Source organism: Maniola jurtina, chromosome 24 (genome assembly GCF_905333055.1).
Source record: "Maniola jurtina chromosome 24, ilManJurt1.1, whole genome shotgun sequence".
In the NCBI taxonomy this organism is placed as follows: domain Eukaryota; kingdom Metazoa; phylum Arthropoda; class Insecta; order Lepidoptera; family Nymphalidae; genus Maniola; species Maniola jurtina.
This window is the reverse complement of record NC_060052.1, coordinates 8,028,540-8,041,667: the sequence shown is the minus strand read 5'-3', so window position 1 is coordinate 8,041,667 and position 13,128 is coordinate 8,028,540. Positions and strand designations below refer to the sequence as shown.

General features: G+C 39.1%; 1 protein-coding gene and 1 long non-coding RNA gene across 2 annotated transcripts; one reads left to right on the top strand and one right to left on the bottom strand.

Annotated features, from left to right (window-relative positions):
- The first annotated feature begins 1,570 nt into the window (after window positions 1-1,570).
- LOC123877599 lies at window positions 1,571-12,416 on the top strand. Its single transcript, XR_006798630.1, has 3 exons — window positions 1,571-1,581; window positions 11,210-11,211; window positions 12,290-12,416. It is a non-coding gene; the product is annotated as an uncharacterized LOC123877599 (long non-coding RNA).
- Window positions 1,625-3,110, bottom strand: LOC123877598 (transcription factor BTF3 homolog 4-like). The gene is made up of 2 exons (XM_045924401.1): window positions 2,985-3,110; window positions 1,625-2,891 (listed from the first exon to the last, which is right to left on the bottom strand). The coding sequence occupies exon 2, from the start codon at window positions 2,866-2,868 to the stop codon at window positions 2,329-2,331; it is 540 nt and encodes a 179-aa protein (XP_045780357.1). The 5' UTR covers window positions 2,869-2,891; window positions 2,985-3,110; the 3' UTR covers window positions 1,625-2,328.
- Window positions 12,417-13,128: the final 712 nt, after the last annotated feature.

The following is a 13,128-nucleotide window of genomic DNA, read 5'->3' as shown; positions in this document are numbered from 1 at the left end:
TACAAACTTGACATTGGCTAATCTTTGTAAAGCCAGAAGAGAGAAAAAAAAGAAAATATAATCAGTTCAGTTGGTAACATTGAGATCACATTTTTGTAACAGGCACCTTTATTTCGCGACAGCCCGGTCGAAATGGCAATCGGGGCATGAGGCGGAGGGACGCCCAGCACGTCTGACGTCACCAGCGCAAGAGCTGTGCGGTTGTGCCCGGCGTCACCACCCGATTGCCATCTCGACCTGTCGTATATTATTAGTAGTTAGTTAGGTACTAACTAACCACAGTGATAGGAACTATCTACCTACCACAAATTCATAATAAATATAAATAATAATACATGAATTGAGGGCGTGTCTTCTTAACTGAATTTTAGGTGGAATTACCTAGCCTTCCTACCTACTATGTAGTTAAATACAAAAAATATACATATTCATCACACTAATATTATAAAAGCGAAAGTTTGTATGTGTGTGTGTGTATGTTTGTTACTCCTTCACGCAAAAACCACTGGACGGATTTGGCTGGAATTCGGAATGGATATAGATAGTATCCTGGATTAGCACATAGGCTACTTTTTATCCCGGAAAATCAAAGCGTTCCCACGATATTTCGAAAAACCTAAAACCACGCGGACGAAGTCGCGGGCGTTAGCTAGTATCCAAATAAAAATATTGGCTGAGGAATCTAAATATGAAGTAGGTAGGTATCCACCAACACTAAAATTGAAATCAGAAAGGTCAAAGGTGAACACTGAACACCTATCGATCAGACACCTACCTATATAACTGCAGTTACTTGCTGGTTCTTCTCGGTAGGAACGGCATTCCTAACCAGTGCTTTTGACTCGCCAAATTAATCTACTATTTGGCGATCCAAAAGCACTTGTAAAAGTTTAATTGAATAAAAATAGTTTTGAATTTGAATATATACAAAATCTATCCTAAATAACATAATACTTTTGTTTTCCTTAGTTTACTTAAATGGTAAAAAAGTAGCTACCAACTCGCTAAATAGCACCAGACAAATCGCGTTGCTTTTTCCTGTGATTTGTTTATATCTGGGGTTCCATACCTACCTCAAATGGAAGAACAGATCCCTTAAAGGATCACTTTGTTGTCAAGAAAACCTATAGTCTAGCACAGAATACAATTACCTACTCCAAGGGAGACCTATAGGGTACTTCCTGTTGACCTAGAATCACGAAAGGCAGGTAGGTAGGTCTTATAAAAGCACAAGTAAAGGAAAAAATCTGAAAACTGTGAATTTGTGGTCACATCAATTAAATTAAACATCACAAAATTAAAATCTTTCAATTTTCAAATTAAGACAACTATACCAAGTGGGGTATCATATGAAAGGGTTTTACCAATACATTCTAAAACAGATTTTTATGCATAATAGTTTATGATTTATCCTGCATGAGAAAAAATAAAGACTACAGAACCCTCAGTGCAGGCCGACTCGCACTTGGCCAGTTTTTTAAGAAAACCAAGGAAAAATAAACTGTGTTCTGTGAAAAATAAAGTATACCAACCAACCTAATTTAGCATGTTATTATTTTATCTAATTTTAATAAAAATGATGTTACAATCTTAATATCTAAAGGAAAAAATGAAACAAATATCACTTTGACGAAAGTTTATGCCATTACTCATGTCAGTTGATAGCAAACTTGGCCTTTTACATTTTGCAATTTTTTTTTAATATTATACAATATAGCTCTGTTACCTATAGAGCCATCTGTGACTAACTTCAATTCTTTTAATACTAAGTTTTTTAAAAATGAGAAAGCAAATGAATTAACAATTTTTGAAAATAGGTACCTTCTTTACAAAATATCATATTATAATGGTGCTTACACCATCCTATACATAATATAACATAATAATTATATGCCAGTGCACTGATTTCATTCATATTCTTAGTAAAATGCTATATTTTTATAACATGATAATTAATAACTATACTGCCGATACCATAACAGATATTAAAATGATCCTCTATTTTCTATAAACCGAGAATTCTGTATTTCCCCACATTATGCGGTGTTAAAATAAAGTTAAAACAGAAATTATTAGTGCTTGATGTAAAGAAGCATTTATCGAGATGGCTGTATACAGAATTTCCAAAGTCAAAGAGTTTATTTTTTAAAGAAAGTGTCCCCTTGCACCATCACCGAACAGAACAGTCCACAATTCAAATTAGGAACACAGTAAAAATATATGAAACAAATACATATTTTGATTTTTGAAACACACCTCTTTGCCTTTGGAAACCCTAAATCACTTCGGGAGAGCAAAATTAAAAACTAGATTTTTTAGGGGGTCTATTTAATCTGTCTTCTTGTCTGCGGCTTTGGTTTCTGTTTCTGGTTTTTTCTCCTTTTCCTTTTCGGCTTCCTTCTCCTTCTCCTCAGTGATCACTTCCTTGGCCTCCTGTTTTGACGCTTCGTCAAAGTTTCCGACTAGGTTAGGGACTTCGTCGTCTTCATCGAGCGGTTTCGGCGGCGCCACACTTGACGCGATTTTCTTTAACTGGTTTAACCCTTCAGGCCCCAACTGGCTCAGAATACCCGGGAGCATCTCGGCGATTTGCTTGTTCTCCCCATGCCCGGTTATAGCGAATGTGTTGGCCGCGAGCGATGCCTGCGCTTTTGGATTGTTGAAATGTATCACTGTGCCATCGTCCTTTATCATATTCACCTCCTCGATTCCTGGAATAGTATTCACTGAGAGCTTTTTGAGTGAAGACTGGAGTTTCTTGTCGTCTGTGGCGGCGGTCGCATGGACGACCTTCTTTTTACGCCTCGGAGTCCCCTTACCGCCTATGCGGACTTGCGACTGCAACTTCTTCAGCTTTTCGGTATTCATTCTTCTATTTCACCACGTAACACCTATTGGCAAAGAATCAACGCACTTTTTAGTGATGTTTATGTGTTGATGTGTGTCGCGAACATAGGTTTTCCTTGTAATTTGATCGTACGCACGTGTTTTGAACACCGGTTAGTTACAAAGGGAAAATGGTGGATTTGCGGACAGCCGGACAAGTTATTTCTGAATTTTGACGTCGTGCGATTGGCAATATTGTAGAAAACTCGTTCCGTTTCATGAAAGTTATTACTTGTTTTTGTAAATTTTAATTGGAATATATAAAATAAAATACTCCAAAAAAAAAAACACAATTTTGTAGAAAACTATATTACGAATTACCATTACCGTTGACTAAGTTTCCTAATTTAATTATGATTAATTGTAAATTTTAATAAATTAAGTGACAACATTAAATTTTTAGAAATAAAAACAAAATTCAAAACAAAGTGTTCTGTGTAAATTCTGATAGTAAGTACTTAAAAAAACTGAAATTATTGTTAATACTAAATCAATGCATATTATAGGTTATTATTAATTTTATAAACTGCGTGGAACAAAACGTTTTGCACCATTTTGCAGTCACGGTTGTCATCGCTAGATGGCGCTGATCAAATTTCATATAGTTCTTCCAGTGACGTGCGAAAAGATAAAGTTGTCAAAAATCTCAAATAGATGTCGCTACTAGTATCACAATCACAATAAAAATCATTATAAAAAGCTTAGCTTACTGGTACTTAGTTCGTACTTGAGTAATAGTTAGTTAAGGACGTCTTTGCAAAATGAATAGGTATCAAAATTGCACTACTACATAAGTACACTGCCCACACGCACACAGCTGCGTCAAAATGAGTGAATCGACTTGATTTTGATACTTTTATATTTTTATTTTATTTTATATTTGGTCATCTATTTTTTTTTAACAGTTTTTTTTTAAATATGTATCTTGACAATAATACAGTAAGTAGAACAGTGCCTACAGACTAAGGGTCTGATGATGAAATATTTCACCATGACTTCTTGGCAATGAACAACATTTCCATGCTTATGAAATTATGAGCTCCTACTATGACTAAAATAATCTGAGAAGGATAGCATTACATTACCTCCCGACTTGATGAAATTGCATACTTTGGAACCTACTACTGGAACTCAGAGACGAATAGAGCTAGGTGTTTCGAGTTTGGGCTCATTTTCTTAGTCATGATGAGATCTTACCTCCGGATTTGTGGAGTGACCTGATGGTATACCTCGGAAGTCACTATTGGAACTCGGAGACGAATAGAGCTAGGTGTTTCGAGTTTGGGCTCATTTTCTTAGTCATGATGAGATCTTACCTCCGGATTTGTGGAGTGACCTGATGGTATACCTCGGAAGTCACTATTGGAACTCGGAGACGAATAGAGCTAGGTGTTTCGAGTTTGGGCTCATTTTCTTAGTCATGATGAGATCTTACCTCCGGATTTGTGGAGTGACCTGATGGTATACCTCGAAAGTCACTATTGGAACTCGGAGACGAATAGAGCTAGGTGTTTCGAGTTTGGGCTCATTTTCTTAGTCATGATGATATCTTACCTCCGGATTTGTGGAGTGACCTGATGGTATACCTCGGAAGTCACTATTGGAACTCGGAGACGAATAGAGCTAGGTGTTTCGAGTTTGGGCTCATTTTCTTAGTCATGATGAGATCTTACCTCCGGATTTGTGGAGTGACCTGATGGTATACTTTGGAAGTCACTATTGGAACTCGGAGACGAATAGAGCTAGGTGTTTCGAGTTTGGACTCATTTTCTTAGTCATGATGAGATCTTACCTCCGGATTTGTGGAGTGACCTGATGGTATCCTCGGAAGTCACTATTGGAACTCGGAGACGAATAGAGCTAGGTGTTTCGAGTTTGGGCTCAATTTCTTAGTCATGAAGAGATCTTACCTCCGGATTTGTGGAGTGACCTGATGGTACACCTCGGAAGTCACTATTGGAACTCGGAGACGAATAGAGCTAGGTGTTTCGAGTTTGGGCTCATTTTCTTAGTCATGATGAGATCTTACCTCCGGATTTGTGGAGTGACCTGATGGTATACCTCGGAAGTCACTATTGGAACTCGGAGACGAATAGAGCTAGGTGTTTCGAGTTTGGGCTCATTTTCTTAGTCATGATGAGATCTTACCTCCGGATTTGTGGAGTGACCTGATGGTATACCTCGAAAGTCACTATTGGAACTCGGAGACGAATAGAGCTAGGTGTTTCGAGTTTGGGCTCATTTTATTAGTCATGATGAGATCTTACCTCCGGATTTGTGGAGTGACCTGATGGTATACCTCGGAAGTCACTATTGGAACTCGGAGACGAATAGAGCTAGGTGTTTCGAGTTTGGGCTCATTTTCTTAGTCATGATGAGATCTTACCTCCGGATTTGTGGAGTGACCTGATGGTATACTTTGGAAGTCACTATTGGAACTCGAAGACGAATAGAGCTAGGTGTTTCGAGTTTGGACTCATTTTCTTAGTCATGATGAGATCTTACCTCCGGATTTGTGGAGTGACCTGATGGTATCATCGGAAGTCACTATTGGAACTCGGAGACGAATAGAGCTAGGTGTTTCGAGTTTGGGCTCATTTTCTTAGTCATGATGAGATCTTACCTCCGGATTTGTGGAGTGACCTGATGGTATACCTAGGAAGTCACTATTGGAACTCGGAGATGAATAGAGCTAGGTGTTTCGAGTTTGGGCTCATTTTCTTAGTCATGATGAGATCTTACCTCCGGATTTGTGGAGTGACCTGATGGTATACCTCGGAAGTCACTATTGGAACTCGGAGACGAATAGAGCTAGGTGTTTCGAGTTTGGGCTCGTTTTGTTAGTTATGACGAGATTATACCTTGAAACTTGTTGGAGTGCTCTGAAGGTATACTTCAAAAGCCACTATTGGACTTTCGAGTCGAGTAGAGTTAGATGTTATGAGTTTGAGCTCGTTTTGTAAGTTCCAATAGTGACTTCCGAGGTATACCATCAGGTCACTCCACAAATCCGGAGGTAAGATCTCATCATGACTAAGAAAATGAGCCCGAACTCGAAACAGCTAGCTTTATTCGTCTCCGAGTTCCAATAGTGACATCCGAGGTATACCATCAGGTCACTTCATGAATCCGGAGGTAACATCTCATCATGACTAAGAAAATGAGCCCAAACTCGAAACACCTAGCTCTATTCGTCTCCGAGTTCCAATAGTGACTTCCGAGGTATACCATCAGGTCACTCCACAAATCCGGAGGTAAGATCTCATCATGACTAAGAAAATGAGCTCAAACTCGAAAAACCTAGCTCTATTCGTCTCCGAGTTCCAATAGTGGCTTCCGAGGTATACTATCAGGTCACTCCACAAATCCGGAGGTAAGATCTCATCATGACTAAGAAAATGAGCCCAAACTCGAAACACCTAGCTCTATTCGTCTCCGAGTTCCAATAGTGACTTCCGAGGTATACCATCAGGTCACTCCACAAATCTGGAGTTAAGATCTCATCATGACTAAGAAAATGAGCCCGAACTCGAAACAGTTAGCTCTATTCGTCTCCGAGTTCCAATAGTGACTTCCGAGGTATACCATCAGGTCACTTCACAAATCCTGAGGTAAGATCTCATCATGACTAAGAAAATGAGCTCAAACTCGAAAAACCTAGCTCTATTCGTATCCGAGTTCCAATAGTGGCTTCCGAGGTATACTATCAGGTCACTCCACAAACCCGGAGGTAAAATCTCATCATGACTGAGAAAATGAGCCCAAACTCGAAACATCTAGCTCTATTCGTCTCCGAGTTCCAATAGTGACTTCCGAGGTATACCATCAGGTCACTCCACAAATATGGAGGTAAGATCTCATCATGACTAAGAAAATGAGCCCGAACTCGAAACAGCTAGCTCTATTCATCTCCGAGTTCCAATAGTGACTTCCGAGGTATACCATCAGGTCACTTCACAAATCCGGAGGTAACATCTCATCATGACTAAGAAAATGAGCCCAAACTCGAAACACCTAGCTCTATTCGTCTCCGAGTTCCAATAGTGACTTCCGAGGTATACCATCAGGTCACTCCACAAATCCGGAGGTAAGATCTCATCATGACTAAGAAAATGAGCCCAAACTCGAAACACCTAGCTCTATTCGTCTCCGAGTTCCAATAGTGACTTCCGAGGTGTACCATCAGGTCACTCCACAAATCCGGAGGTAATATCTCATCATGACTAACAAAATGAGCCCGAACTCGACACAGCTAGCTCTATTCGTCTCCGAGTTCCAATAGTGACTTCCGAGGTATACCATCAGGTCACTCCACAAATCCGGAGGTAAGATCTTATCATGACTAAGAAAATGAGCCCAAACTCGAAACACCTAGCTCTATTCGTCTCCGAGTTTCAATAGGGACTTCCGAGGTATACCATCAGGTCACTCCACAAATCCGGAGGTAAGATCTCATCATGACTAAGAAAATGAGCCCAAACTCGAAACACCTAGCTCTATTCGTCTCCGAGTTCCAATAGTGACTTCCGAGGTATACCATCAGGTCACTCCACAAATCCGGAGGTAAGATCTCATCATTACTAAGAAAATGAGCCCAAACTCGAAACACCTAGCTCTATTCGTCTCCGAGTTCCAATAGTGACTTCCGAGGTATACCATCAGGTCACTCCACAAATCCGGAGGTAAGATCTCATCATGACTAAGAAAATGAGCCCAAACTCGAAACACCTAGCTCTATTCGTCTCCGAGTTCCAATAGTGACTTCCGAGGTATACCATCAGGTCACTCCACAAATCCGGAGGTAAGATCTCATCATGACTAAGAAAATGAGCCCAAACTCGAAACACCTAGCTCTATTCGTCTCCGAGTTCCAATAGTGACTTCCGAGGTATACCATCAGGTCACTCCACAAATCCGGAGGTAAGATCTCATCATGACTAAGAAAATGAGCCCAAACTCGAAACACCTAGCTCTATTCGTCTTCGAGTTCCAATAGTGACTTCCGAGGTATACCATCAGGTCACTCCACAAATCCGGAGGTAAGATCTCATCATGATTAAGAAAATGAGCCCAAACTCGAAACACCTAGCTCTATTCGTCTCCGAGTTCCAATAGTGACTTCCGAGGTATACCATCAGGTCACTCCACAAATCCGGAGGTAAGATCTCTTCATGACTAAGAAAATGAGCCCAAACTCGAAACACCTAGCTCTATTCGTCTCCGAGTTCCAATAGTGACTTCCGAGGTATACCATCAGGTCACTCCACAAATCCGGAGGTAAGATCTCATCATGACTAAGAAAATGAGCCCAAACTCGAAACACCTAGCTCTATTCGTCTCCGAGTTCCAATAGTGACTTTCGAGGTATACCATCAGGTCACTCCACAAATCCGGAGGTAAGATCTCGTCATGACTAAGAAAACGAGCCCAAACTGGACACATCTAGTTCTTCTAGTCTTCAAGTTCCGGTCGCAGCCTTCGAAGTTCACTATCAGATCACTATCATGCTCAAGAAAAAAATCCAGCTAACGATAAAATGTGATAATAAGTACATAATATTATCATTATTATCTTACCTTGCCAAAATATCAGCACAATCACGGAATAAGTACCTATAAATATCAGTTAGGGTTTTGTCGAACTATTTTGTGTTCGTACAGCGATCTTTTCCACATCAAAAAATTATAGCAACCGACGCAGAGACCACCCACGAAGGCGGCTGGCCGCTGACTGATATAATTTTGAAATCATACCATTGCCTGCCCAATATCAAAATAACCCTTAGTGCACTGTATTAAGGTTTGCGGTTGAAGCAAAATACGTGAAAAATTTATACACGATGTTTTTATTTATTTTTATACTATTATTAATATAATAATCCTATATTTTGAGGTGCACATTATGTGCTAACGGAAAATATTTATTAGAAGAATAAAATCCGTACGTAAACTGAGAAAAATGTACCTAAACTTGACCCTAAATCGTTAATTCTGCGTGGAAGAGGTGAAGGAAAATCGTTCTTATAGTATCAAAATTAATGATTTTATCAAAAAATTACTCGATCTCTGGAGATAAAGGACCAATCTATTTTTAGCAATCTGTAGTTCCAATTTACTTAGTATATTTTAGCCACAAAGCGTACCGAAAATCTATACAAGTGTGCAAATACGTCCTTAAATGTAGTATAGAAGCAGGCGTTATTTTGCGGAAGTCCATGATAGGTATACAAGGAACCAAAAGCTTAACTTGCTATAATCCGCCAAACCAAAGAAATCTGTATGGTGCAACAGGCAGCATGCGACATGCACCGCCCGCCCTCCCACTGATAAACATGCAGGAAAAGTGGATTTAGGTTTTCAAAGATCCCGCGGGAACTCTTTGATTTTCCGGGATAAAAAGTAGCCTATGTCTGTCCCCGGGACATAAGCTAACCGTGTACTAAATTTCGTCAGTATCGGTTGAACTGGTGGGCCGTGAAAAGGTAGCAGACAGACAGACAGACACACTTTCGCATTTATAATATTACTAGTAAGTATTATAATATTACTAGTATGGATTAGATACTAGAGCACTTTTCAATGAACCAAAAGCCTAATTTGCTATAATCCGCTAAACCAAACAAATTCGTGCACTACGCGTTGTTGATGATGATGATGATGATTATAAAAAAAAATTATAAACATGGCGTCCCGATATTAATCAAACATTTACGAAGTCGATATTCCGAGAAAGCTCTCAGTTACGAAAATAAACACCTCTCATCGCTAACACCAAGTTATCAGACGATAAATATTTATCTGCATTTTACTAAATGCACTCTAAAATGGCCGCCGATAAAACTGTCAACGCGCCATCTCTTCCCGCCATCTCGTTGATTATGACAGCTATTAATAATTTCTGAACGCGTCGATACCAACTTTACTATTGAATGTTTCGCTAAAACGTTTCTGAACGCAAACTTGCTCGCACTTAGGGAATGTGATGACAGATGTAAGGTCGCGCACGAAAGTTGAATACCTACAAAAATACATTAATCCATACTAATATTATAAATGCGAAAGTGTGTCTGTCTGTCTGTCTGCTACGTTTTCACGGCCCAACCGCTGAACCGATTTTAATGAAAGGTACAGACTTGGGATACAACCCGGGGAAGGACATAGGCTACTTTTTATCCCGGAAAATCGAAGAGTTTCTACGGGATTAAAAAAGATCGAAATCCACGCGGGCGAAGTCGCGGGCATCCCCTAGTTAATTATAAACGAAGTAAGTTTTTCTGTTCGCGTGGCTTACTCACGCCGTGCATTGAAATGTAGGTACTTACTATTTCGTTTAAAAAAAATGGTTTTATTAGTAAACTAGATGATGCTTGTTGTAATGTATGGAACTGTATGAAACATGGCACACCGCTTGTGTAAAGCGTGGACGTACATGCGTAACCCTGTGTGGTTTACGCGCGTCACTACGCACGTGTCACGTGTACGTGCTTGGTGTGAATCGGCTTTTAAACAGAGGCGGACTTATTTGAAAGAGGAAGCAGTTCTTCACTGTGTTTAATATAGGCATGGTAATATGGAAGTGAAGATTCTTGATAATTTTTCGGAGTTCACACCGAGTTTTCTACCAAGAAAATATGTTTAACCACTTTTGTGTCCAATTGTACACCAGTGACTAATAAACTAATGCATTTATATTTAGGATGCGTTAACAGTTTATCGCTTTTTTATAATCATATTTTAGTACTCAAATGCTGATTTGCAGTTACCATAACCTACTCGGAGAGGTTATTTGAGTAATTTCATGTAGTGAGTAAGTAGTGAGTGTACACACATAAAACATATTTAGATACATTAGGAGCGCTGCGTAAATCTTTGCTGAAGTTTCGAGTTTAGTTATGATAATAATATCATTTTATAGAATAAGAGTATATTTATAAAGAACTAGAGGATGCCCGCGACTTTGTCCGCGTGGATTTAGGCTTTTAAAGATCCCGTGCGAACTGTTAGATTTTCCGGGATAAAAAGGTGCCTATGTCAATTGCAGGGACGCAAGCTACCTCTGTTCCAAATTTCATGCAAATCGGTTAAGTGGATGGCTATTTAGAAATCCCGTGGGAACTCTTTGAATTTCCGGGATAACAAGCCTATGTCCATCCCCGGGATATAAGCTAACTTTGTACCGAATTTTGTCAAAATCGGTTAAACTATTGGGCCGTGAAAAGGTAGCAGACAGACAGACAGACAGACACACTTTCGCATTTTATAATATTAGTATGGATGAAGAAGAGTATTTTTCTTTTAAAAGCTGTGATAGCCTAATGGTTAAGACGTCCGCCTTCTAATCGGAGGTTGGGTGTTCGACTCCGGGCACGCACCTCTAACTTTTCGGAGTTATATAGATAGGGTACTCTATCAAATATCACTTGCTTCAATAGTGAAAAAAAACATCATGAGGAAACCTGCATGCCTCAGAGTTCTCCATAACGTTCTCAAGGGTTTGTGAAGTCTGCCAATCCGCACTAGGCTAACCTAACCCAGTTAACTCTTTTTTTTTCCTCTCTCGTCTGGCTTTCCAAAGATTAGCAAATGTCAAGTTTGTAGTTATTTACAAGTTAGGGAAACTATATAAGTATGGACTTCGTCTGTGCCGGCGCTCGCCGACACACGCGCGGCACCCCTTTAGAGCGCTTCCCAGTCAGTTCCACCACCAAAAACATCAGTAAAACACAAAACCCGGCCACTTTTAACAAAAAAAAACACGCCAAAAAGGCAGAGCACGCGCACCAGCAAACACCAACACAGACGAAGTACTAACCTAACTCTTTTCATTCCGAGAGAATTTTTTCAAAAATCTTTTTTTAGTTCATAACTAGGTATCTACATCATGATACACACCGCCACAGCCTGATCGGCCAACTACAGTTTGAGCCACATGAGTGGTTAGAGCTGTATGTTGATATATCAGTCAGTCAGTCAGTCACATTTTCCTTTTATTTAGACTAGAGTACGTCTTGTAAAATTGTATTAATAAAAAAACGTTTATTCAGCATATTTTTAGGATCATCTAACACCCTAACAAATGAGTATCCGTTTCGAATACCAACATTACAAAAAAAAAACATTTCCTGAAACTTGTCACCGAAGTAACAGATTAGTAGACAGTAGAGACGGACTGCTTTTTCACATGCTACTTACCTGTGAAATGTCACAGGTAGCATGTGAAAAATCACGTGAAAAGCCTTTACAAAAACATATTGTAACGCTTCCTACCTTACTTAGGTATATTATGGCACATAGCGTAATAGATATTTTACCTACTTATAAACAATCACATAGCAAACCCTATTCACATTTGAAAATGATCAAATATAATGCGTAAAAAATTAGTTCTCAGGCGCCATTTTAAGTTTATGTGTCAAATATCATGTCAAAAGTGCGATTGTCGTTATTTTAAAGGCGAACTGTACTTTTGACATGACAGTTGACCCATAGAGTTAAAATGGCGTGTGAGAAGTCATTTTGTACGGACTATATTCTGGTGCAGCTCCGCACCATAACACAAAATTGAAATTTTAATCCCACTTCATGGTTTAAATTTTGTGCACGCACGGTCATCGACCCAACCCTAGACGCTAACGAGCGCGCAACTGAGAACACTCTCATCGAAAATGAAAAACATCTAGTTAAATTACTTAAGTAACAAAAAATCTTTCGATACGTTTCACGGAAAGCTAATTTTTGCACTTACAGTCGTATAAGTGCGAAAATTCAATTGTACCGTGAAAAAATCTGTGAAATATCAGCGCTATTGATCGTGATCATATTTGCGAGTTATATTACTAATGTAGAAAAACTATTGTAAGTGGGAAATTTGAGAAAACACTTTCCGTGAAAAATTGCCTGTGAAATCGCTGTGAAAAAAAATAGTAACCAAGTGAAAATGATTTAATAGTAGCAACAATGCCATCACTAGTTCACATCAACATCCTATTAAGAAAGTCTCGTTTTAGGGTAAAAATATATTTAAGTCTAATTCCGTGAACGTTTTTTTATTTATATTTGACAGAATGATAACGATTTGCCGTAATTGTTTTAACGAAAGAGCGTCACCAAAATGGCGCTGATTAATTGGGCGCGGGAAACGCGTTCAAAAAAAGAATTCTGTATTGTCATAGAGTAGAGCTGTATTTTTTTTTTTTGTTTCTAAAGTTAAACTCGCATTATTATTTTATTTTCTAGGAACATT

Bases quoted from the DNA above. Each gene is read 5' to 3' on its own strand.
- LOC123877598 (XM_045924401.1), bottom strand. From the start codon at position 2,868: ATGAATACCGAAAAGCTGAAGAAGTTGCAGTCGCAAGTCCGCATAGGC.